This window comes from Scedosporium apiospermum (assembly GCF_000732125.1).
Source record: "Scedosporium apiospermum strain IHEM 14462 chromosome Unknown SEQ_SAPIO_0132, whole genome shotgun sequence".
NCBI classification, from domain to species: Eukaryota; Fungi; Ascomycota; class Sordariomycetes; order Microascales; family Microascaceae; genus Scedosporium; species Scedosporium apiospermum.
In genome coordinates this window covers 1,903,791-1,926,143 of record NW_015971833.1, presented here as the reverse complement: position 1 = coordinate 1,926,143, position 22,353 = coordinate 1,903,791, and the positions used below count along the sequence as shown (strand labels likewise).

Here is a 22,353-nt window from a genome sequence, read left to right as displayed (position 1 = left end):
GATTGCGTTCCAGCCTATTTCACAAAATTAATATTCAGCTCATCGTTCTCTCAGTCCCCAAACCCTACTTATGGATGCAGTTACGTACTAGAATAAGTCTGCTTATAACTAGCATTTGACACTAGCCAATGCAATGTTCCGCTAACGACAATGAGAGGAATAGACCATCGGTAAGGTAGTTGCAGTCTATAAGTCGACTTTTGGGACCCCTGGGGACGTGAAACTCGGAGTGGTCGGAACGAAATGCTAAAGTTGGCCCACTCCCGTTCAGATATCATCCGCGTAAACAAACCGTTAAACGAGAAATACGCAATCGAAAGTCCTATCTGCGGCAGATTCACGACGATCGTTGAACCTAGGGGCGTGTCGCTCCAGGGAAGGAACGACCGGTAATTCCCGTTGGCGGCGTTGGGGCCGAAGACTGAAGTGGCCCTAATCACCAGAGCAAGGAACAATAAAAAGTCAGCTTGGATCTCATGGGTGTTCACTGCTCACGCGAGTAGAATACTTACCACGGTTGGTAACTCCACGCGACTAATGCCTGCTGAAGTGCCACGCCCAACATGAAGCATATGCAAAAATAAGAGAATGCCCAAATACCCCATGGGACAGCAGATCCCAGTCGGCGTCTCTCTGACTTCCATTGTCGCGGTCCTCTAACCCATATCCGCCGTTCATCTAGAAGAGTCTTGGAGGACAGCGGTCTCTTACTGGCCCAACACATGTTTTCGGTATTCCGATCCGGCTCTTTGATGAAAGACGCTATCGCATCTCCTGGAGTGACGAGGGGTTCCTGTCGCCAAAAAGATGTCAACGTGACTACGCAAGTTAACGACTTGACAAGACAGAAAATGCAAACGAAGAGAAGAGCAGCGTTTTGCACCTGCACCTCACAAGGGGCAATGAACGGCTCCATCAGACAGTACTCGACCTTAAGTCGGGGTTGACCGTCCTTGATACGCAAAGGATCCGGAGTTATCAGACTTGTGTCTGGGTCTAGCCGGGTCCTATTGTGAACCCAATTCCACGAGTCCCATATCTCGAAATCCTCTGCGCCTCGTGCGCTCCTCTCTTTATGCCGTTCACCAACCGACTGATCTGTACGCTCGAACAACTCTATGGACCACAGGGGGTTCAGGGAATGAGGCGGCCATATCACGTCCGAGTTTTTCCATCGATGGAAGTCAACTCGGATTTCTGACGCATTCCAACCCGTTGTCTCGGCATCACCTTCGTCATGCGCGATCATCAGGACGTGGCGATACGCTATTAACGCTTTCCTCGGGTCGTCATAAACGGACAAGCAAGAGCTCAGGTTCCTTTTCTCCCAAGTAGAAGAGTTAAAAGCTACTTCGGACAGAAAATCCGTCGTTCTCAAGCCAAAGGGGACATCTGTGTTGAGCTGATGATAGTAATCGTCTGCGGTTGCGGGATACGACCAACTTCCACCACTGAGGAATGAATCCGATGCTATGATGAGCAAAAAGTTTGTCGAGGCTCTAGACTCCGTAACGACGCCGTTGAAGAATAGGTGGAGCGGGACTGAGCTGGCGCAGAGGAGTAGCCAGAACAATAGCTTCGGCACGGGGATGAAGGGAAGGTTCCTGACGGATTGGACGCCAATCTCAAGGAATCGAGCGCGACGGTGTGCCTTGTCGATGTCCTCTCGTGTAGGTGAACATAGGATCTGCATGAAGAAGTTTGATGAAGCCAGGACGAGGGTGGCAAGGGCGTTAAGACCAACGTGAAAGATGATGTTTTTCCGGTTTGCTGTTGGGCAGTAACCCGAGAAGTATAATACCGAGTCGAAGATTGAGGGCCATCCTGAGCCTAGGCGGAAGGCGGAGATGAATAACAGGGTGATCAAGATGATAGAAAGAGCACAAATCAGTGTTGTGTTTATGACACCCGCATTCCGCCATCCGGAGGGCAACCGTATATTAGGAATAGACGTTGGCTTGGCCATCATCAAACAGCACAAAAGATTCTCCTGAACGCCGACCAGAGAAAATGGGGCACCTCCGCGGAGAACTACGAGCGATACACTTAGCAGGACTCCGTTGCATCTGCTGGGGTCCCTATCCTTTATTATAGACTTGTCGATAAATGCCAAGAAGTTGCGCTAGTGTAGCTTTGCCTTCATACACACTCACAGGGCAACGTCCGCCAAGAACAGGCAGGCTTTTCACATCCAATCAACAACCAGCAGCGTCATTCTCCAAAGCCAAGCTGAGCTCAACATGTCACTTGCACAAACCAAGACGAATCGGCCATGTGCTGTGCAGTAGAAGGAATTACGAATCCGCGCAAATCCAGCCGGCTTGGCAAAAGCCCACCAGCATAGGGCTAGGTGGCATGATCTCTATCAGGGTGAAGACGACAGAAATACGGTATAATAAGACCTGAGGGACAGTAAATGAGGCAGGCTCCAATCACCCAAAGCTCCTGGATCTGTTTGACCTCGGTTCGGAGGTTGGTTGTGCCTGTGTGACCGGTCAAGGAGAGTCCGTTAAATGGCGTCCAAAAACCATGCCACGTCTGTTTCTAACATCACTCTATTCTTTTTCCTTTCTAATTGCACCCTTTTTCGGATTTCATAATTATGTGTCTTCTTATTGTGATTATTCCTTGGTATGTATATTCCTTTAATCAGTCTAAAATATCTCGATCTCTAATGTCGTACAGACTGAGATAGCGTCAGCGGTGATCTCCACTTTGATCTTTATCACTCTTTCGTAGATACACAACCAGCAAGATCATCCCCGGATCGTTATTCAAGAAGGTATGTATGAGTACAGTTTCCACTTCGCGTAGGCACTATCCAAACTGAGCTTTAACGACACGAACCCGAACTTGATGCAAAGCGAACCCTTCAGATGAAGAGGCCAAGTGCGACAACCGCGGCGACTCCCGGCCACGACGCAGCGACTTTCCAACCCGAGTTCTCGGTGCTGGGTGCGCTAGCGCTAGCGCTGGTCTCTGCGCTCTTTTCTCCCGTGGCGGACGGCGTGGTACTAGCTGCGGGCTGCGAGTCGCACTGAATCGAATCTGCCTCGGGAAGAGGCGTAGCGAGAGCAATGGGACGGAACCGCAACAATTCCGTATCGAGAGGTAAAGATGTGGTTACGAGATTAGTTTCGCTGTTGGCATGCCCGGCGTTAATTACCACACTGCAGGCTCCCGTCGTGGCGGTAGGACATCCCGTCAACTTGCAGTCGATTACATCCGGCAGTCCCCCGTAACTGATTAATCCAAGTTAGTTAGCTCTCCGAGTACTAGCGCAAGGGGGTGATGATATGCGTGGGCCGCTACTTTACCCTATACTATCCGTCACCGCTGCCGAGGTGAATCTGAATGCTGCGGAGGGCGGGCGGTTAACATGACGGACAAATGTTGATATTTTCTTACGGGGCGGTCGGGGTTCTCCTTACTGCTCTGGCCGATCGTGAAGGGGACGACAACACACTCGGTGTTATCTTTATCCTTACACCGCATTTCAACAACTGTCTCTTGGTTGACCTGCAGCTCGTTGTGTCGGAATTAGCAAGCCGCATCCGAAGTTGAATCATCATCCCTAGGCGGCGGGCGGGCGGGGTAATAATTATACTGACAATCGTTTTAATGACTAGTTCCTGGTCTGCGTAAATATCCTCGGTAGCGGCGGGGTCCATCATGGGAAACCACAGTTGCTACGGGTGAATGTTAGCAATGCGGGTCGTCGCGCGATTCCTCCTCGACCGCGATTCGCGTCTGGTGCTAATGAAAGTTTTGTACCATTGTCGTTTGCTGGGCGAGTACCACAGGTGCGACCAGTGCGCTGAGAGCCGCAAGAGCGGCGGCGGAATTGTGCATGCGCATTTTCGGGGTCGAGTTTCGGTCGTGGGAAAGCGAGTGGATCGGAGATTCTTTCGTTCACGGGAATGAAAGAGTAGTACGAAGTAAGGGGGGAAGAGGGACTCGAAGGCTTTTATTCAAAAACCCATCCATCGTGCGACGCCCCAGAATTATCAAATTAACAATTTACCACGCCGTCGGGACCCGTGTTACATTGGATCATTAATCCACTAAACACCAGAGAACAACGCCTAAAAACGAAGCATAATTCCACTTATCGTACTGGTTGTGTGGCGTGTGTGGCTGGTTGCGGCACCATCCAAGTTGCTGTCTGGTGCATTGTGGCTTGCCAGGGGTAAACAATTAAGTTTACGAATATTACGTAACTACCTCGGCACATTAACGAAGCTGTGGCACAAGCGAATTTTTGTTGCCCGCCAGACATTTGATGCTGTAGTGCTGTGGTGCAGCTTTTCAGGCGGTCCGCCGCTGAAGATGCCCCCTACAAACCCCGAGTTGTAGTTCATTGTAGAGGATGAGAGGTTCTACTCTAGTACTTAAACAAGGGAACAGTGAACCCTTAAACAACATTGAACCCGTCCCGTCCCTTCCAATCCCCAAGTGACATCAAATGTTTCATCCGCTATGCACCTTGGCTAAGGCTGACACGAAACAACTGGATGGTACACAAAGAGAACCGTCAAGCTAGAGGGGTGTATAATGCAGATGCAGGTGTAAAGCATGCCAATTAGGCAATCGAGTCGGGTCTACGAATGGAAATGTGAAGACCCAATCAATTCCTTTCATGCCCAAAAAGGGATTTTTTTTCTTGGGGGGAGGGACGTGCATCCAATCGAGGAGCAGGGCAATTGGGCAATCTAACCGTCACGAAGAGTCCACGATGCAGATGAGAGGGCCGTTTCAAAGACACGTAGTTAGGCTGGGCAAGTTGCCACCCAATCTCCCTGATGGCGGCGAGAGTGGAAAGTTTCCCTCTTCCTTTTCTCTCTTTGGGGAAGAGTTAAACTTCAAAATCAAGTAACCTGGTCGATTCTCGCCAGTCGGCACTCAACATATCGACATCTCTTCTTCTTGAAAAAAAAAAAAAAAAAAAAAAAAAAAAAAAAATGCAGCAATTCAGCACTGCCTGGATCTTTAGTCGTGAGGCCCAGGAACCGATCCACCCTCACCTCAACATCACAAAACGCGAATTCCTAGTCCTGGTTACCGCAGGACTTGTGGTTTTCCGATTCTGCCCCGAACAGCTCAAGATATATCGCGACATCCTTGCCATCATATGCTCCATTTACTTATCGTCCCTTTGGTACGACTTTTCCGCGGATATTCCTCCGTGGCTGCTCAGGATCGCCGGGATTGTGCAACAGAGCTCTGGCACGTCTCCCGAAGTTCAGCCATGGGATAACTGGTGGAGAGATATCCGGAAGGCTGGAAGTGAAAGGACCAAACATTGGAGGTACCAGCTCCAGCATGTTGCGTCTCGCCTCATTGCCGCTATTCGGATCTGGATGGACTACTTAGTTCGCTGGGCCTTTTCTTTCGCTGATCCGCAACTTCGACGAGGTATTATGCCCCCCCCCTTTCTCCTTCTCCTTAACATAGTACCTGTGAGAAAGCCAGCATTAGTTCCTAATTTAATCCAACGTTCGCGATAGCAGGGCACTCCGAGAAACCACTCCGACCCGATGCGTATTACGGGATACTCATCCGATCACCGCCAGTCCATATGTATGGGCCAATTAGCGACGGTTTTCAAGTTCCAACCGCCGTGATCCCAGAGCCCATATCGTGGGACACGAGCGACACATCCCAGATTCCCTCCATGGATTCGTCTTTGGCTTTCCGAACACACCTCACGTTTGCGCTAGTAGAGGCGTCGGTGTGGACCTCGTCTAGAATGACATTATCCCAAAAGTTGATGTCTGCAAGTTGTTGGGACATCTCCGGAGGATTCAAACAGAAACAGCAATTTACCTGGACTCGAGATAGAGTCAAAACCACCATTGGTATTAAGGATCTCGGGCTTGTCAACGATGGGACAGACCCCATCAGCAGATGCCAACAATGTACGTATTTATTCTGCGTGCTAGCCTACAACTCGCCCCATCTGCATCTGTCCCGGAGTGTCCACCGAAGCTAACACGTCTTGAAACTTCCCTCAAAGACTCTGACGTCATATGGAAGGACTTTCAAGGAAACTACATGTGGATCTGGTGGAACGACGTAGACTACGCGCTAATTCTAGCAGCATTGGTCATCGGGCCCCGATCCTATTTCCCGATTAAACAGCTGTTCAAGACGTTCGACAGACTTCGCAAGACTGAATTGACCGGTCCTAGGCAGGATAGATGTGCCACGGCTACCGCGGCTGGCGCGGGGATGTCAGAACTTGGTACGTTTGTATCAATGGCATCAGCAGGGATTCTTGCTCCCGTTGCGCTGCCGCTGATGGCTGCCGGGACGGCCACCTTTGCATTCTCTTCTTTGATCAAGTCTTCTATTTCCTCGGGCGAACGCGGGAAACAGCAGAGGCGCGACGAGGCATGTCGTCGTCTTATCCAACATTATCCCCAACTGGAAGCGGTTTTGGAACGAGGGTCCTGCAGTTGAATTAAGAGCAGGCTGGGGTTGTGCAAGGGGGAACTGGGTTACTCGAAAACTCAAGGCGCATGGGGGACATCGGCCTAGTTATGTTTACAGCTCTCAAATGACAGGCCCCAGAATACATCATAATACATCATACATAGGAAGAAAGACAGCCCGATTTGCACAAAGGTCTAACTTACGCAAAGTAACTTAACAGGGTATTATCATTTCATGTCTCAACTCCACTCCCCAGGCCTGACATCAATCTTTGATGTAGGAAACAACTAAAGACAATAATACAATAAAAGAAGAGAAGAGAAAAACAAAGGGGAAGAAGAGACACACAAACCCTGGAGACATCCTTCTGCATTTTTCCTCAAAAAAGCAAACAGTCAACAGAGGACATAGCCGCTACACCCTGCCTGGCCCATTTCTAAAGGCTCAAGTGCTGCTAAGAGCTTCAAAATAGTGTATGAGTCTAATGCTCACACGACATGGGATCCGAATCACCCTCTCGAATGCAGATCAGACAGAGTCGGCTATCCTTTCGGAGACGCTCCAGTGCCTGGTAGATGGTGAATGCGATTGGCGCTCCAACAGGCTGGTATGTATCGAATGCAACCTTGGGATCCTGTCCATCATAAACAATCTGGAGTATATCCCTGATGATGTCTAAAATTGAGACTTGCTGGATTCGGGGAAAGGTATATTGCTCCTGGAGTGCTTTCAGGGCATCTGCTTTGAGTTTGTCACAGGGGCAGTTTTCCCTCCTGTCCACCAAGGTTATGAGGAGTTGGTGGAGGTCGATTTGGAGCTGGGCTCGCCTTTCCTCAAGACCGTCTGCCATTGTCGTCAGAATCGAGCAGGAAAGATGGGAAACAAAAAAAGAGGAAAAAAAAAAAAAATAACGAGGGGGAAGACAGAATTGCAAAGAGGGAATCAACCAAGCTTGTCGATAACCAGGAAATGACTCGAGGATCTTACTTACGGACGACTTGCCAGGGGAGATGTACATCCAGGACTTTGAAATCGACAATGCCATGATAATGATGCGCATATTCTAAGATCAACTCCGAGGAAATAGTTTCAAACGCTTCGGAATCGTTGAAGATATATGCCGCTGCTAATAGCTCCATGCGAGCCCTGGGGTGCATGGAGCCAGCGCCGCGGCTCCTCAGCCATTGCCGCGACGCCGGCGACAAGGCGTTTCCCATTTGATATTTGTGGGCGACAATGGCCGCTTCGAGGATATCGGCCGCACTTGGCGCGCGATGTCGGTTCCTAAAATGGATCACGTCGAAAATGAGGCGAAAGCCGGCAGGGTTATCATCGTGAAGTATGTATTCGCCGTGGTCAGACGCGGAGACGTTCCATCCGTCGTGAAGCATGTCGCGGAAGACTTCGGAGGTCATTTCCAGTGTGGCCGAGTGGGCGCGAAAACGAAGCCGGCCCGGGCCCACCACCAAGACCACATCACCGGTAGGAGAGGACTCGGCTACCTCGACCATCTTGGCAGTCTCATAAATGAACGGCATTGTGATTATGAGTGACGATGTTGTAGTGGCTTCGGGGATCGTTGTTGACTTGATTTGTTTTTTTGGGTGATGATCAATAGATCGAGAGATGTGGAAAGGATAACCAAATTGGGAAATATGAGTTGCAGGGGGAGAAGTAGTTTGGGAGTCTGGATGAAACAGAGAGTTGGGAAGAAGAAGAGATAGGAAGACTTGGGAGACTTCGCGAGGATTTATATGTGTTCTCTCCACGCGGCGATTCACAAGATGTCTTCCATTCTGGACTCTGGAGCAAGGATTCAATAGAAATCTAAGATCTGAGCAGGGAAGGAACGGGTTGAAGGTGAATACTCTGGAGCTAGCTATGGGTTCCTAATTAAGAGAAGAGCACACTGGAATCTTGAATACGTTAGTCGCTGGATCCGTCCGGCGTCTGTATCGTCAAGGGCCTCCGATCTCGCATGTGCTAGTAACACCGCACCTATTCATTTACCTTTCTACCAGTAATAACCCATCAATGCCAATGAACCATGTCCTAGTGCCAGTGCCGTCTGGAATCGACGTGCCTCCCTCTGCCAGTTGCTGAGGTAAATCCTTCATCTAGGGCCACAAGCGGAACCCCAGTAATCCCCAAATCTCTGGTCTCGCCTTCCATTTCTCTAAGTCCTAGTTCCAAGTTCCATCTAAATATTACAGGTTCCGTTGGAGCTACAGTTTGCAGTTAGCAGTATCGAAGAAAGAGAACGATTTCTACGCGTAGCACAATCCCGGAATCACAATCTGACGCGGCTTCCTCGGCACAACTCCAAGCTTTGAGATAGCCAGGTAAAGAAATGAAACCGTCAGTCAGGTTAAGCCACACGCAAACAGCACTTAGAATATAAATTACCGTTACCCCAACTTTCCCTATCAAGCTGATTCGCGTTTATTTTCTTTAATTTACTCAATTGCTTTTCTAAGCAACCCTTCGAGGCGTTCAATGTCCTCTCGCTTCGTGGTCTGGCTCGCCATCATGTACAAAACATTCCCCAGCACCCTGCTATGAACGTTCCAGGAGCCATCTCCACTCGAAGAAACTCCCTTCGACAACGCCTCTTGTACTCTAGCCGCAGAGTTGCTGGTATATCCCGATACGGCATCCTTCATGTATATCGCGAGCACCGAGCCGAGGGCCCAAACTCCAGATACTTGAGGTTGCTTGGAAACCTCGCTGACAAAACTCTCGGACCAGGCGGACCAGACCACCGGTTGGCGATGTCCACTCTGTCCTTTCTTGGAGGCTTGCCCCGAGGCCTCCTTCCATGATTGCTTCGCCCAGTCCCAGGTACTCCCCTCTTCGATCCTCCGCAGCTCTTTTACGGACTCCAGTGCGACCTGACACCCGATAGGATGCGCGGTATAACTATGGCCGTGGAGAAGCGCGTCGGTCTTGTCAGTGCTCTCGAATGCCTTGAAAATGCTTGTCGAGGCGAGCGTAGCGCATAGAGGGACCAATCCACCGGTCAATAGCTTAGCGTGGACAGATATATCGGGGCCGACACCGAGAAACGAGGAGCTCGAGAGCGGACCAAGGCGAGTGAGGCCCGTGAAAACTTCGTCGAAGATGACTGGAAGGCCCGTCCAGGCTTGAGGGTCTGGGTCCTCGGAAGTCGGACCTCCTTCGCTGAAGATATCGGCCGAGTTTCGAACCACGTCGACGAATGCCCGTTGGAAGAGAGGATCCCTGGATCGAACGTGGCGTAAGTCTGGGAGTGCGGAGGAGATGGCAGGAGAACTTGGAAGCATTACTTACACCATAATCATCCCCCCGGCGCCAAGAACCAATGGCTCCATCACGAGCGCACCAAATCTACGTCCCTCTCTAACCAGCCTCTCCAGAGAGGTACGGATGTAGCTCTCATAGCTTCGGTATACTTCAGACTGCCTTCGTCGATTAATGTCAAAGATCTCCGACATTGAGCCATACTCCTGGGTTGCTCCCAGATGTCCTTCGAGGGACCTCGGCACTTGCACCTGCCAGCTACCATTGTCACATATCACGGTGGGATAGTCGAACCAATAACCCTTTCCGTCGTACCACTCCACCTTTTCGTTATACACAGAAGGCTCAGTCGAATCCATGGCGCCCATCGTGTCACCATGATAGCTACCCCTCAAACCAAGGACGTGGAGTTTGTCGCCAGATTCCAAGTTGTACCTCTCTCGCGTGGCTCGTAGCGCCATCTTCACGGCGACTTCCATGCCCGTACTTCCGTTATCCGAGTAAAAGACCCTCGAGAACCTGGGATTGTTCATGGTCTCCAGAAGCGTTTTCGCGAGCTCGAGCGCGGGTTCGTGGATCGTTTCGGCAAACATGACGTGTCCGTACCGACCGGCGGCGTACGAGGCTGCAAGCGTGAGCTTTGGATTGGCGTGACCGAGGCCTTGCGTCCACCAAGAAGCGGAACCATCGAATGTAGGTTGCAATAACGACTGGCTTGACGGGTTACTGGAGCTGTTGGGTACAAGAGTCTGGAAGTAGTCGCCATGGGCGGAGGTTATTGTTGTAATGCGCGAAGGCGAGAGACGACCGTGTTGAGTAAACGGGTACCATATCGTGTCGTAAGCCTCGCTCGCCATCGCCTCGATGCGTGAGATCCGGTCTTTGTGACGGCTTTCGAGATTGTCGACGACGGAGCGGGCCTTTTCCGTAGAGCTTGCTTTCTCGTAGTACTCGATCATAGCAGCGATGTCTGAATCCCTATCCGATACTCTGAGCGGTGGAGGTAGGAAAGCCTCCACGGAGATTCCATGTTCGCCGGCAAAGTACTCAGAAAGATACGAATGGTTGTCGTAGTGGCCGTTCTCAAAAAGCAATACAGATTCGATGTCGTAGCCGCGGATCCGTAACGACTCGAATGCTGAGATGGTTTGCGAAATACCTCCGAGCTTGGAGTCGCCAATGAGGACGACGGGTAACCGAAGTGGCGCGTAGAGATCGGCTTGTGTGGTTCCTGAAGGACCCGGGGAATGAACACCGCCGGCTGTTTCGAGGAATAACCAGCCAGGGCCGTCTAAGGCGCGACTTGCGGCATGATGGCGGATTGTCTCGAGGACGACATGATCGGCGGGAGTGGACTACGGGAGAGAATGAGAAGGGGTGCGATTCAGAGAGGAGAGGGGCATCTGGGGGGTTAAGATACCTGCTTTGATATCGTAGCGGCAAGATGGGGACTAACGGGATCTTCAAACTGAAATAGGGTTTTTGTCGAGGTCTGCGAAGCAAACTTCTTGATATGGCTAGGTCAAGTTAGGGAGAAGAGCGTAATTATTATCATCACGAACATTGGTAAAAAGGAAAGAAGTTCTTCTAGCACGGTCATTGTCAGTCGCATGAATGTTCAGAGACGGGGCAACATGAGATGGCGGCGCTTACACCCGTCATCCGCCTCGTCTACTGAACCGGTGGAAACCGGCTTTAGAAAAGAGATTTGTTCATCAGGTCGGAATCTCCGGCTGGCATTGCACAGCAATGTAGTAAAGATAGTTTTGCCAACGTCGGTGTTGGCACCAAAGACCTGGTAAGCCTTGAGGGAGCGCCACAAAAGCACTCCAACGGGGGCCATTCTCGCTATACGTCAGTGCGTCCTCCGTCCGGTTGTGCACCCCGAACAAAAAGCATTGTTCAGTTGACGAACGATGGAGAGAAGCAGTTCGCTCTCCACGGGTTAAGTGAAACGGGGGCGGGGTTAAATCGGCATTAAAATCTCTGTTCCTGCGTCGAGTCACATTAATCCGCTTTCAGACTAGCTCGTTTCTCCCCCACGCTTTACGCTTTACCACCGTTTCTTTCCAGACCGACCTGAGCCGCGGATAGGAATATTGAAAGCTTATTTTACCCCCGCCTACCTCGGAACAGGGTCAGCAATAGAGCCTCAACCTATTTTCCAACCATGTCTCAAGTGAAAGGGCTGGAGAAGACCTTTCAAGAGATCCTGGCACGCCGGGAGGCGAAGAGCCGACTTCGCCGTCTTACGGTGGTTCCCCCCAATTCCGCGGACTTTTCGTCAAACTCATATCTCTCCCTGTCAACCTCCGAGGATGTCCAGCGCGAATATCTCCAAAGGCTACAAAGCGAAGTCGACGCCGCCACGGCATCCAGCAGTCATGGCCAGTCTGCATCCTTGCTTGGATCGGGAGGATCGCGCCTACTGGATGGAAACTCATCTCTTTCGGAGTCACTGGAGCGTGAGATAGCTGCGTTCCACGGGGCAAAGGCCGGTCTCTTGTTCAGTTCGGGGTTCGATGCGAACGTTGGTCTCTTTAGCTCTGCTCCTCAGCCAGGAGATGTCATTGTCTATGATGAGTTGATACACGCCAGTGTGCATGACGGAATGAAGTTGAGTCGCGCATCGAAGAGAATCCCCTTCTTGCATAATACTGCCTACCCACGAGAGACGGCGGGTGGTGTACAGGCGGCATCGTCAACCACCAACTTAGCCTTATCAAGCATTCTAGACACTCTGGTGCGAGAGAACGAGGGTATCAGATCTGGGACAAGAAACGTCTTTATTGGGGTAGAGGGCGTGTACAGCATGGATGGAGACGTCACCCCCCTAAAAGAAATTGTCGAGTGTGTCGAAAAGCTACTTCCCAAAGGCAACGGATACATCATCGTCGATGAAGCACATTCGACGGGTATTATCGGTGAACGAGGTCGAGGGCTAGTTTGCTCCCTGGGGCTTGAGGACAGGGTCTGGGCGCGGTTGCACACATTCGGCAAGGCGATGAGTTGTGCAGGGGGTAAGTTCAAGTTCGGAGCTATGAAGTGTCGCCCTTATCCTCTGATATTGGAACGTAACTAACTGTCCACATCAACTTGCAGCAATTGTGCTATGTTCCCCTGCCACGAGAGAGTACCTGGTTAATTACGCTCGCACCTTCATCTACACCACTGCTCCTCCCTTTACTACCCTCGCCAGCATCGAAACGACGTACCAGTATCTCATGAGCGGCAAAGCTGAGCCTCGTCTCAAACACCTGTGGGATATAGTCGAGCAAGCTCACACATTACTTCTGTCCCTCTGCGAACGCTATAACCCCGACCCAAGGATCCTCTACGTCAACCCCAGGAAACCCGAGTCGCCCATTATTCCTGTGCTGACATCCCGTCCGCGAAGTCTAGCCAAGTATTGCCAGGATCGCGGCTACATGATACGCCCTATAGTTGCGCCTACTGTTCCCCTTGGAAAGGAACGCGTGAGAGTTTGTCTTCACGCGGGAAATACGTTGGAAGAGGTGAGGGGGTTATCAGAGGCTATCGGGGCTTGGCTCGTTCTGGAAATCGCCAAAAAAGGTGGACGCGGGAATGATTCGGCCAAGAACAGAGAAACCACATTTAAGCCACGCATATAACTGTCAAATACGTACATGAATTGATTTCTTGGGGTCTACAGATCTCGGCTATCTTGAGAGCCATGGCCCATGAGGATCACTTTCAAGATACCTTCCTGCTGATAATCCAGAACGTCCGCCCCTTTTCGCAACCCCTTTTTTTCTTTTTCTTTTTTTTTTTTTTTTCTATGCCCGCCCTTTTTTTGTTTCTTGTCTTGTTTTAAAAGTCCATTCTTAACTCAACCTAGAGCTTTTCTTCCCTTAGGAACGCCGACGCGGAAAAGGCAAACAACGAGGAACCGATGGAAACTAAATGTGACCATTCGAGACCGAGAATGTAAGACTCGACGATGGCATCATAAACGCCCCCGGAAACTTGATCAAGGTAATCAATATTCGAGGCCGCGTTTTCGATAATCTAAAGAAGAGGGGATGTGAGCATTTTCTGTCATACGTAACCGCGGCATGTGGGAACTTCCTACCTCGGCTCGGACAGCCTCGGAAATATCCAGCGAGATGAGCAGCTTGTCCAATTTCCACCGCACTGTCTCCATCACAACGGCACTGACTATCGCCAGTCCCAGAATCATGCCGAGCTGCGAAGTGAGGTACATCCCAGCTATCGCGGGCGCCTTCTTCCTGTGGTCGACGGAGGCTTGAATGGCCGTGAAGATGGCGGTCTGGGTGATGCCCATGCCGAACCCGCTAGGGATGATGTACAGGGATTCGAGGGTATTGGTGTCGCCGTGCCAGCGTACGAACAGGAGAAAGTAGGAGAATGCCGACGCGAATGTTCCCATCATGAGGGTTTTTTTATAATGTCCGGTTTTCTTGATTATTATTCCTGCGACGATTGCTCCTAGAGCGTTGCCCATTACAGCTGGGAAAAGATGTGCCCCAGCTTTGGCGTTCGACACCCTCTGGGTGACTTGAAAGTAGATCGGAACCGAGAACATGAGGCCTAATACTCGTTCGTTAGTAGGTGGCAGGCTCGTTTGGGGTGGCGTCGGCCCCAAGGTGAAGAAGACAGACCCAACTGTGCCGCGGTCATTGCGCCGGTGATAAAGTAAGAGTTCACTATACTACGCTTCTGCAACAGCTCCAAGGGGAAAACTGGCTCAGGAGCCCATTTCGATTCCACCGCAAAGAAAAGTAAGCCGGCGATGAGAGACGTAGTGAAAATGAGGAGGATGACAGGATGCGTCCAGGCGTATGATTTCCCGCCAATATCAAGCGGGATCAAGATAGCTAGGATCGTGATGGCTAGGAGGAATGCACCGAGGAAATCGATCCGTGCCAATGAACTGCGACTCTCCTGTTGTGGAACTGTTGAAGGGGGAAGGTCGCCGTTTATGGCATTGGCTTCTGAATCATCATCAATGGGCACGGTGTCTTCAACGATGTCCTTCACATGGACGGTTGGATGCCCCCGTGGGAGGAACAACCAACTCAGCAAGGTGGCGAGGAGAAAGATTGGCGCCTGTCCGGTAAAGGACCACCGCCAGCCTATCGTGTCGGCGAGAAATCCGCCTACGGGTCCTCCCAGACTTCGACCAGTAGTGGCGGCGAGGTTGAGCCCGGCCTGCCATGCTGCGACATCTCGAAGTGGGACAAGATCTAGTCTCAAGTTAGAAGAGGGTGCAAGCGAAACACGGATGTATAGATGGGAACCACAAACCTGAAATCAGAAGTGCTGCTACTACACCCATGGCAGAGCCCCCTGCACCCGAGATTGATCGCCCCAAGACCACTTGCCACATGGACTGACCAACGCCGACAAGAGCACTTAAATGCAACTATTAGCGAGCTGCCGCGTTCCATTCAGACTAGGTGGGAAATACTTACCAACCCACGGCAAATAGCGTATACGACAGAGCCAAAATTGGCCGGCGCCCAAAGATGTCGCTGAGCTGGCCGCTCTATTTGGACCTTGTTAGTGATATGTCCCTGTAGGGTTCGGCCCATAGTTCATAAAGGTGTTTAAAATGAGTATGACTGACGATGCTCTGGCATGACGCGCCAGCAAGAGCGAACGAGGTGAGAAGCCAGCTCGACGCCTCCAAGTTATTAAACTCGGACGCTATTGTCGAGTGCGTCGCAAGCACCAGAGACCCATCGGCGTTCGCAGTAAACATTCCCAGTATCAAGATGGCAATAACCTTCTTGATAGGGTTCAGACTCGTCCCATCATCCTTCTGGAGGGCCTCATCGTCTTCAGGATACTCCGGGGGGTCTGTATCGGGAGTAGGCGGTGTGACTTCAACGTCGTTAGATTCGGCCCAGTACCAGGGGATGAAGGCACTGCTTTCCGAGCTGTCGAGGCTGGATATTGTAAGGGAGCTCTCACTTGATGAAGATGACCGGAAAGACCATAGGCGATTACGGGTCTCATAGGAAGGCAGAAGAGGCGTCCTCTCACCTGCGCCTGTTGCACTCGGCCCCGGTTGAGGGTTGAGACTCCCTCTACGCTCTCCCATGTTGTCACTCGGTAGCAGATGTCCGATTCACAATGCAGCAAGGGAAGAGAAGGCGAGAAATTCCAAAAATCAGCACATTGGGAGGACGCTAGGGGGGGCATGCCAGGTAGGGGAGCAGACCTTGACTAGGCGACAGGAATGACTCTCATTGCTGGGTCCCGCTGACCGGTGCTTCGTAGTCATCAACTCCAACTGGTTGGTGGGATCCGAAATGCGGACTCTCTAGCACCATCACCCTTGTTCAATTAGTTCAATTGGCTTGCCAGGATATAGAGGAGCGGAATCAGATTTCCTTCATAGCTCCATTCTAAGTGAGTCAGTGTCCCAGTGAACAAGACTAGTCGTATCCAGCAACAGCGGCTCCTCTCGTCCCGTAGCATTGGATTTCCCTGCCTCGGCCTCGCAAATCCCGGTGCATGTCTTGGCGAATGCAATCCTTATCCTGGCGAACCGGGGTCCGGTCCATCGCGCCGGTTGCGCAATATGGCGACATATCTTGGCCCCACTCTCGTCCGAAATGTCGTCTTGGGCGGCACGGCAGGCGTGATTTTCTGATCACATATTATCATCTTCTTGAGAATGGATTTGTAATTGTTCGGCGTAGTATTGATTACAATTCAGTTTATTGTTGGTCGCGGGCGTGCGGCCTGCATTGGTGCGTTGGGGAAGCACAGCAGCATGCCTTCGTTGTCCTTGCCCACCTACTTCCATGCGGTAGATCATGGACGGGAAGTCAATGGCCTCCGGAGATAACCCCCACGTCATCTTCACGGCAGTTGGCGACATATCTGGTTCGACATGCCGATGTCTGGGGGTGGAACATAGAGGGGAGGGGAGACACGCGAAGTCCAATCTCGGGGCGATGAAGGGGACGAGAAGGTTTCGGGATATCTGCATATCAGTCTATTCATATAACCAGTCATGTATTAATTGAAGCTCAAGGCTAGGGAAAGTGTCAAGCGTAAGTCCCAGCTACGACAGCCGTTGGGCCCTCAAGACCTTTTCAAATGCTGAAAGAAATCTTTCAGGAAATATGCCGAGCGCTTTGCATGGCGAGTCTTCTCGGGGCTGTCAAAATCCACCCAAGTGACCCCGAATCTGGCCGTGTACCCTAGAGCCCATTCCCAATTGTCCAGCAAAGACCAGGCGAAATACGATTTGATGATAATTCCTTCTTGACACGCCTTGGCCACCTCGGCGAGATAAGATCGGTAAAATTCTATGCGGTGGGGATCCTCGAGGATGTCGTCCGGGCTCCTTGGTCGAAACTCAAGCTCCCCTTTGGCCGTAGTTCCATTCTCCGTAATGTAGATAGGGACGTGATAGCGGTTCCAGATCCATCGTAGCAGGTTTGCCCAACCCCACGGGGCAGTCCGCAGCCAGGGCGTATCGCTCTCGATCCCTCGCTCAACTCCCGCCTTGTTCTGGTCAAGCCTGATAACATTGCCGCGGAAATCTCCCTCCTCGGGGGATTCGTTGCGGTGTTTTACGAAGTAGGAGGTGTACGAGTTCATCCCATAGAATTCCGAGCTTCCTCGCACTAATATTTTTTCCTCTGGTGTAAAATGAGGCAGGCAGTCGCCGAGCTGAGCTCTCATTGATGCCGGGTAATCGCATTCGCCACTTCCGAAGAGCGGGTCGGCGAACCATGCAATTTCGAATTCGGTTGCTCGTTGCGCGGCTTCGACGTCTCGCGGGTCATCTGCATCCCAGGGCTCAGACCAGCCGCCGTCTAGCGTGATCATAATGTGGCCGTTTTGCGTTGGCTGAAATTCACGTTTATACATTGCACACACGTGGCCGTGGGATACTAGCTGGGTATGTGCGACGATGAAGGGCTCCGTTGGGCTTATATGCCCGGGAGCGTGTCTGCCTTCGCCGTGTCCCGCACGAGCAACCAATGCCGGCTCATTGTACGTGATCCAGTGCTTCACCCTGTCTCCGAAGCGCTCGAAACAGACTTGGGCATAACGAACAAAGTCTGGTGCGTATTGAGCTTGATCAAGCATGCCACGATATCGCTCGTATAGGCTGCTGGGTAAATCCCAATGGAATAGTGTAACGAACGGGGTGATTCCGTTCCGCAAGAGTGTGTCTATGAGCGTATTGTAGAATGCGATTCCTTCTTCATTTACTGGGTCGTCCTTTCCACCGAGCGGGATGATGCGCGACCAAGACAGGGAGAAGCGGTAGGCAGTGACTCCGTATTCCTTCATGCGAGCGATGTCTTGCTCATGGAGCTGGTACGATAAACATGCATCGTCAGCGGTGCTGTTGTCCTTGATACGTCCGGGGCTGTGACAAAACGTGTCCCATATCGATTGGCCTTTGCCTCCTTGGTTCCAGGCGCCTTCGATCTGGACTGCGGAGGTCGCATAGCCCCAATGAAAACCTGATGGAAGAGATCCCTTGATGGACGGATCAAATTGTGATTCTGAAAGCGGCTGCATTTTGTTGTATATCTTGGCTTGATGGTTGGTTCTTTGAAAAAGGTCTTTTGAATCCAAGAAAGCAGAGAGATAGAAGGAATCAAGCGCCCATGCTGAAACGCTTTCAATTTATATAACGAAGAACTATGAAACAAGTATTTGACAGATCATTTTCATTCGTCTTTGATCTCGGTCATCACTCTCCCGAAGCCGCAACAAGACGTAAAAACAGTCCCGAGCCAAACGGGATTTTACGCCAAGTTTCCTTCTTCGACCATTCCGGGACGAGAAAGAGGTTTCATCGCCCTCCCTCCTCACCGCTTACACCCAGTCACTCCAAGACGAACCCCTCCTATAAACAAGGCCATCTTTCTCAAACTGCGGTCCCTCGGATTCAACAATATATCCCAACTCACAACGAGAGTAAGAGACCTTCGCCTGCTGCTTCTCGTAAAAGGTATCAAAGCGCGGCGAAAGCGCGTCCCAGAGAGACGCGACGTTGCCCTGCGGGTGAAGCGCATCCCACGGCTTGGAGCAGGTGATGCCCTTGCAGGACTTGGTGACGAGGAGTAGCGAGTCGAGGCGAGCTACGATTTTGCCGATTGGCAAGCCCAAGAGAGTTGTCACCTTGGAGTCAGGCCTGAGCAGGTTTTGTATTTGTTCGGGATCCGTCTTCGAGGATTAGCTTTCCTGTTCCTCAGGTGCTTAGTCAGGACAGTGCAAAAACTTACATTCAAGTCATAGAGCTCATGCTCGTTCGTGCACCACACAGAGTAGTACAGATTATACTCCTCCGACACGATACGAATCGCCTTGTATGTGTTGTTCAGGACGAGGGATTGGTTACGCCCAAAGAAGCCGAATTTGCCTTCCGCGGCAGCAATTCCCCAGAATTCTACCCCAATGTGATCATGGCGAGTCTTGGCTGCGTCAGTAAGTCCCTCCTCCGTAAGGGGGATGGGGATGCCGTCAAAGTCGGCACGGGAGGGTCCTTGGGCTAGTTTGACGATGGTGGGCGTCAAATCGGCGTGCTGAGTCACAATCTCGGATACTTGGCCCTTGGGGACTCCGGGTCCGCGGACGATTAAAGGAATGTTAATGTCTTCTTCGAAGCCGCACTCCTTTCCGGGCTGCAGCCGGTGGTAGCCAATATGGAAGCCATTATCAGTTGTGTAAAAGATGTACGTATCGTCCAAGATACCGTGGGCGTCAAGCTTCTCGACGACGGAGTCGACGAGCTCGTCAACGGCTTGGAGAGCCCTCAATCGACTACGGTAGTAGTGGTCGTTGAAGGCGACGTTCTCCGGGCTCTGCTTTGGCTGCTGATAGATCCAGTTGGCGCCGGACGGGAAGTCGGGATTGAAGTTGGCCCTTCGGGGAACGACGGCGTCAGGGAACAAGTGAGCGTGGCGCTCAGCGGGAATGGGTGGTGAAAAGTAGGCAGATACATCGGGTTGGTCAATGGGAAGAGAGAAGGAGTCGTTTTCGTTGACCAACTTGCCCAAATTAACATTTGAATGAGGCGCTACAGGTGCGATCTGTAAAGTTTAAAATTCAGTACTTGTTCTAAATAACTAGACTCTTTTACGCTTTGATAAGTTACTCTACTTACTCCGAGGAAGAACGGCTTGCCGCCAGCCACGGCCTCATCTAGAAAGCCCAGAGCTTTGCCGGCAAGGACATCCGTGCTGTATTGGCCTTCGTAGCTCACCGGCGGATCCTGGTTGCGCTGGAAGGTGGCATTAAGGTACATATACGTGAACGGATCGAGAAGGAAGTCGGAGCCAGTCCATGCCGCTGGATACGGGTTGTTGTAGTTGTTGACGTCGTGAGCATTGAAGAGCTTGCCCGTATAATACGTCGCATATCCCTGATCTTGGAGGAAGGTGGGCAAGTAGTGGTCATTGAGACCCTGCGCGACGAACTTGGGGAATCCGCCTGTAAGAGGGGTGAGTCGATTGATATTCTTTTAAATTGAAAGATTTAAAGAATAGGGCGAGGAGAAGACCAAATACCTACCGTGAGGAGGCGAAACGTCGGTAACATTGGTATTATGAGCAAGCTTTCCAGTCCAGAGGGTCACTCGAGCAGGACAGCAAATTGCTGTCGTGCAAAAGTGCTTCTTGAAGAGTGTGCCTTGATCAGTGAGGTGCTTCTTGATGAGAGGCAAGTAGTCTAAGGAGTCCATGTGTAAGTCCTGGTCATCAGTCAGGATGAAAACGATGTTGGGTCCCTTTCCACTCGGACCGAACGTTGATCCTTCCTGGCCCAGGAGGATCTGGTCGCTCTGGGCACTGACACCCGGCAAAAGTGAAGGGATGGTGGCCTGCAGCAGCAGCAGGCCACATGAGAGGAGTGTAGATTTGATTGCCATGGCAGATTAGCTCAAGGAGAGGAGTGAATGAATCACTGGGTGATGAGGCGTGAAGTGGGATCAAGGTCGTGCTTGGAGCTCCCCCTCAAGGTTCCAGTAGATTTTATAGAAGGTGCCCATATGCAACAAAGCGTCAATGCTGAAGAGCGACATGTCGAACGGAGCCAGGGTGCTTCTTCCGGGATAGTCTTAGTGTTTGGCTGATGGTGGGGCGCTCTTGCCTTCCTCTCCTCAGGGTTGGTCGAGAAATACTGGATTGTTACATATATCCCATTACTGAATTTCAAGCCACTCTCGCTGGGACAAGGGAGTTTTAACACACCAAGTATCCTAGGGGACCCAGACTGGCGGAGCCATCCCATCCTGCCATCCTTCCACCCGTCCCAATTCATCGGTTCTGTCCTTGAATCTACAGACCCGCCGAGGAGATGCTGTATTCTGAATAGCCACATGCAAAGGTCAAACTCTCCGCGTTCAGACGGTTACCTTCCCCTCGTCAGCCAGGCGCCTTGAAGAAGCAAACACACATGATCACTAAATCCGTCGCGCCTTGCGTTATCCTGCCATCCCCCTTGGCGTTAAGGACACACCCCTCTTTCTCAAGGCTTTGACGACGGCAGGATCTACGGGGCCCGATGATCATCGGAAAGGTGGTGTCTACCGGATATTTTAGAGCCGACGTGAGACACGTTACCGACAGAACGGGTCAGGCGGTTCCGACAAACACAATTTAAGTTAATTCCTTCCGTGGAGAGTCTCGTGGACATGGATGGATGCGAAAGTGAGATTGGAATATATAATCAATCGTAGTTTCCCTTGATGTTGGGTGGAGCTCTCCACGACCACAGAATCCTACCTCATGGAACATTCCCAGGAGTCGTGTGGGTTGCTGAAAGAGTTTTGCAAACTACACATATCATTATAGCTGGATTGAATGTGAGTATCGTCTTGGACCTTTCGTCTCTCGAGAAAGGAAACGCAAAGTGATGATATTGATTCAGAGTTCATTCAAAATTGCACCACTACCCCGGCTGTCGAATAATCTAGATAAAGGCACAGACTTCGATACTTGAATGGCATTCCCATTAGAACAAGGACTTGTTCACCGGTGTCGGCCGTCAACTCGGAGAGCATTCGAAGTTGGGAACAGGGGCCCGAAGTCTCCAAAGGTGGGGCCGATGGCGTGCTCTACCGCTGCCGCTAACCAGCGGCGGTAATCTCGAACGACATTGTTGACAGAGACATGGGGAAAGTCCACGCATGCTATTGGAGAGACTCTGGGCTCATTTTATGGCAAGAAATAGACCCATCGGGCACCCTGGGGCCGAAGAAGCGATGAACGCGAGGTATTCGATCATTCTTGCCTACCATCGAGATGCGGAAGGGTGCTGGGGATGAAGTGAATACGAGAAGATAATTTTCAATAATGATTATTTACTGTTATTATCAATAATTCAATAGACATTCTTTGGCCCGACTTATTGAACATGGGGTACTGAGTGAGGCCTTTCTAACGAGTTCATTTTCAGTTGCTGAAGGTAAACTACCATTCATGGCGAACCTGCATGTTTCGCTACCACCTGGTTGTCATGATACATAGTTCCATACCGCCTATGCTAGCCTCAATTCAGTCTTTCCCTCCCCACGTTTTCCCTTCTGCCCTTCCCACCCTTTTCTTCACACATGTGCCGCTCCTCCTAGCCACGGGGCGCGATAGGCGTGGCATTGGAATGTCGTAGCCACGCATC

General features: G+C 51.2%; 6 protein-coding genes across 6 annotated transcripts; 1 reads left to right on the top strand and 5 right to left on the bottom strand.

Annotated features, from left to right (window-relative positions):
- Positions 1-2,872: 2,872 nt before the first annotated feature.
- SAPIO_CDS9258 (uncharacterized protein) lies at positions 2,873-3,858 on the bottom strand (the record flags this gene model as incomplete). The annotated part of the gene is made up of 5 exons (XM_016790697.1): positions 2,873-3,242; positions 3,325-3,350; positions 3,409-3,519; positions 3,612-3,689; positions 3,775-3,858. The coding sequence occupies 5 exons, from the start codon at positions 3,856-3,858 to the stop codon at positions 2,873-2,875; spliced, it is 669 nt and encodes a 222-aa protein (XP_016640000.1).
- A 3,058-nt stretch (positions 3,859-6,916) lies between these two features.
- SAPIO_CDS9257 (uncharacterized protein) lies at positions 6,917-7,946 on the bottom strand (the record flags this gene model as incomplete). The annotated part of the gene is made up of 2 exons (XM_016790696.1): positions 6,917-7,278; positions 7,427-7,946. The coding sequence occupies 2 exons, from the start codon at positions 7,944-7,946 to the stop codon at positions 6,917-6,919; spliced, it is 882 nt and encodes a 293-aa protein (XP_016639999.1).
- A 945-nt stretch (positions 7,947-8,891) lies between these two features.
- Positions 8,892-11,557, bottom strand: SAPIO_CDS9256 (Bifunctional dethiobiotin synthetase adenosylmethionine-8-amino-7-oxononanoate aminotransferase; the record flags this gene model as incomplete). Its single annotated transcript, XM_016790695.1, has 4 exons — positions 8,892-9,675; positions 9,745-11,069; positions 11,135-11,231; positions 11,370-11,557. The coding sequence occupies 4 exons, from the start codon at positions 11,555-11,557 to the stop codon at positions 8,892-8,894; spliced, it is 2,394 nt and encodes a 797-aa protein (XP_016639998.1).
- A 327-nt stretch (positions 11,558-11,884) lies between these two features.
- Positions 11,885-13,346, top strand: SAPIO_CDS9255 (8-amino-7-oxononanoate synthase; the record flags this gene model as incomplete). Its single annotated transcript, XM_016790694.1, has 2 exons — positions 11,885-12,734; positions 12,817-13,346. The coding sequence occupies 2 exons, from the start codon at positions 11,885-11,887 to the stop codon at positions 13,344-13,346; spliced, it is 1,380 nt and encodes a 459-aa protein (XP_016639997.1).
- A 223-nt stretch (positions 13,347-13,569) lies between these two features.
- Positions 13,570-15,802, bottom strand: SAPIO_CDS9254 (Major facilitator superfamily transporter; the record flags this gene model as incomplete). The annotated part of the gene is made up of 6 exons (XM_016790693.1): positions 13,570-13,743; positions 13,808-14,286; positions 14,358-14,942; positions 15,004-15,110; positions 15,171-15,244; positions 15,326-15,802. 6 exons carry the CDS (start codon positions 15,800-15,802, stop codon positions 13,570-13,572), a joined length of 1,896 nt encoding a protein of 631 aa, XP_016639996.1.
- A 992-nt stretch (positions 15,803-16,794) lies between these two features.
- SAPIO_CDS9253 (Beta-apiosyl-beta-glucosidase) lies at positions 16,795-20,605 on the bottom strand (the record flags this gene model as incomplete). The annotated part of the gene is made up of 5 exons (XM_016790692.1): positions 16,795-18,164; positions 18,648-18,903; positions 18,963-19,769; positions 19,844-20,169; positions 20,251-20,605. The coding sequence occupies 5 exons, from the start codon at positions 20,603-20,605 to the stop codon at positions 16,795-16,797; spliced, it is 3,114 nt and encodes a 1,037-aa protein (XP_016639995.1).
- Positions 20,606-22,353: the final 1,748 nt, after the last annotated feature.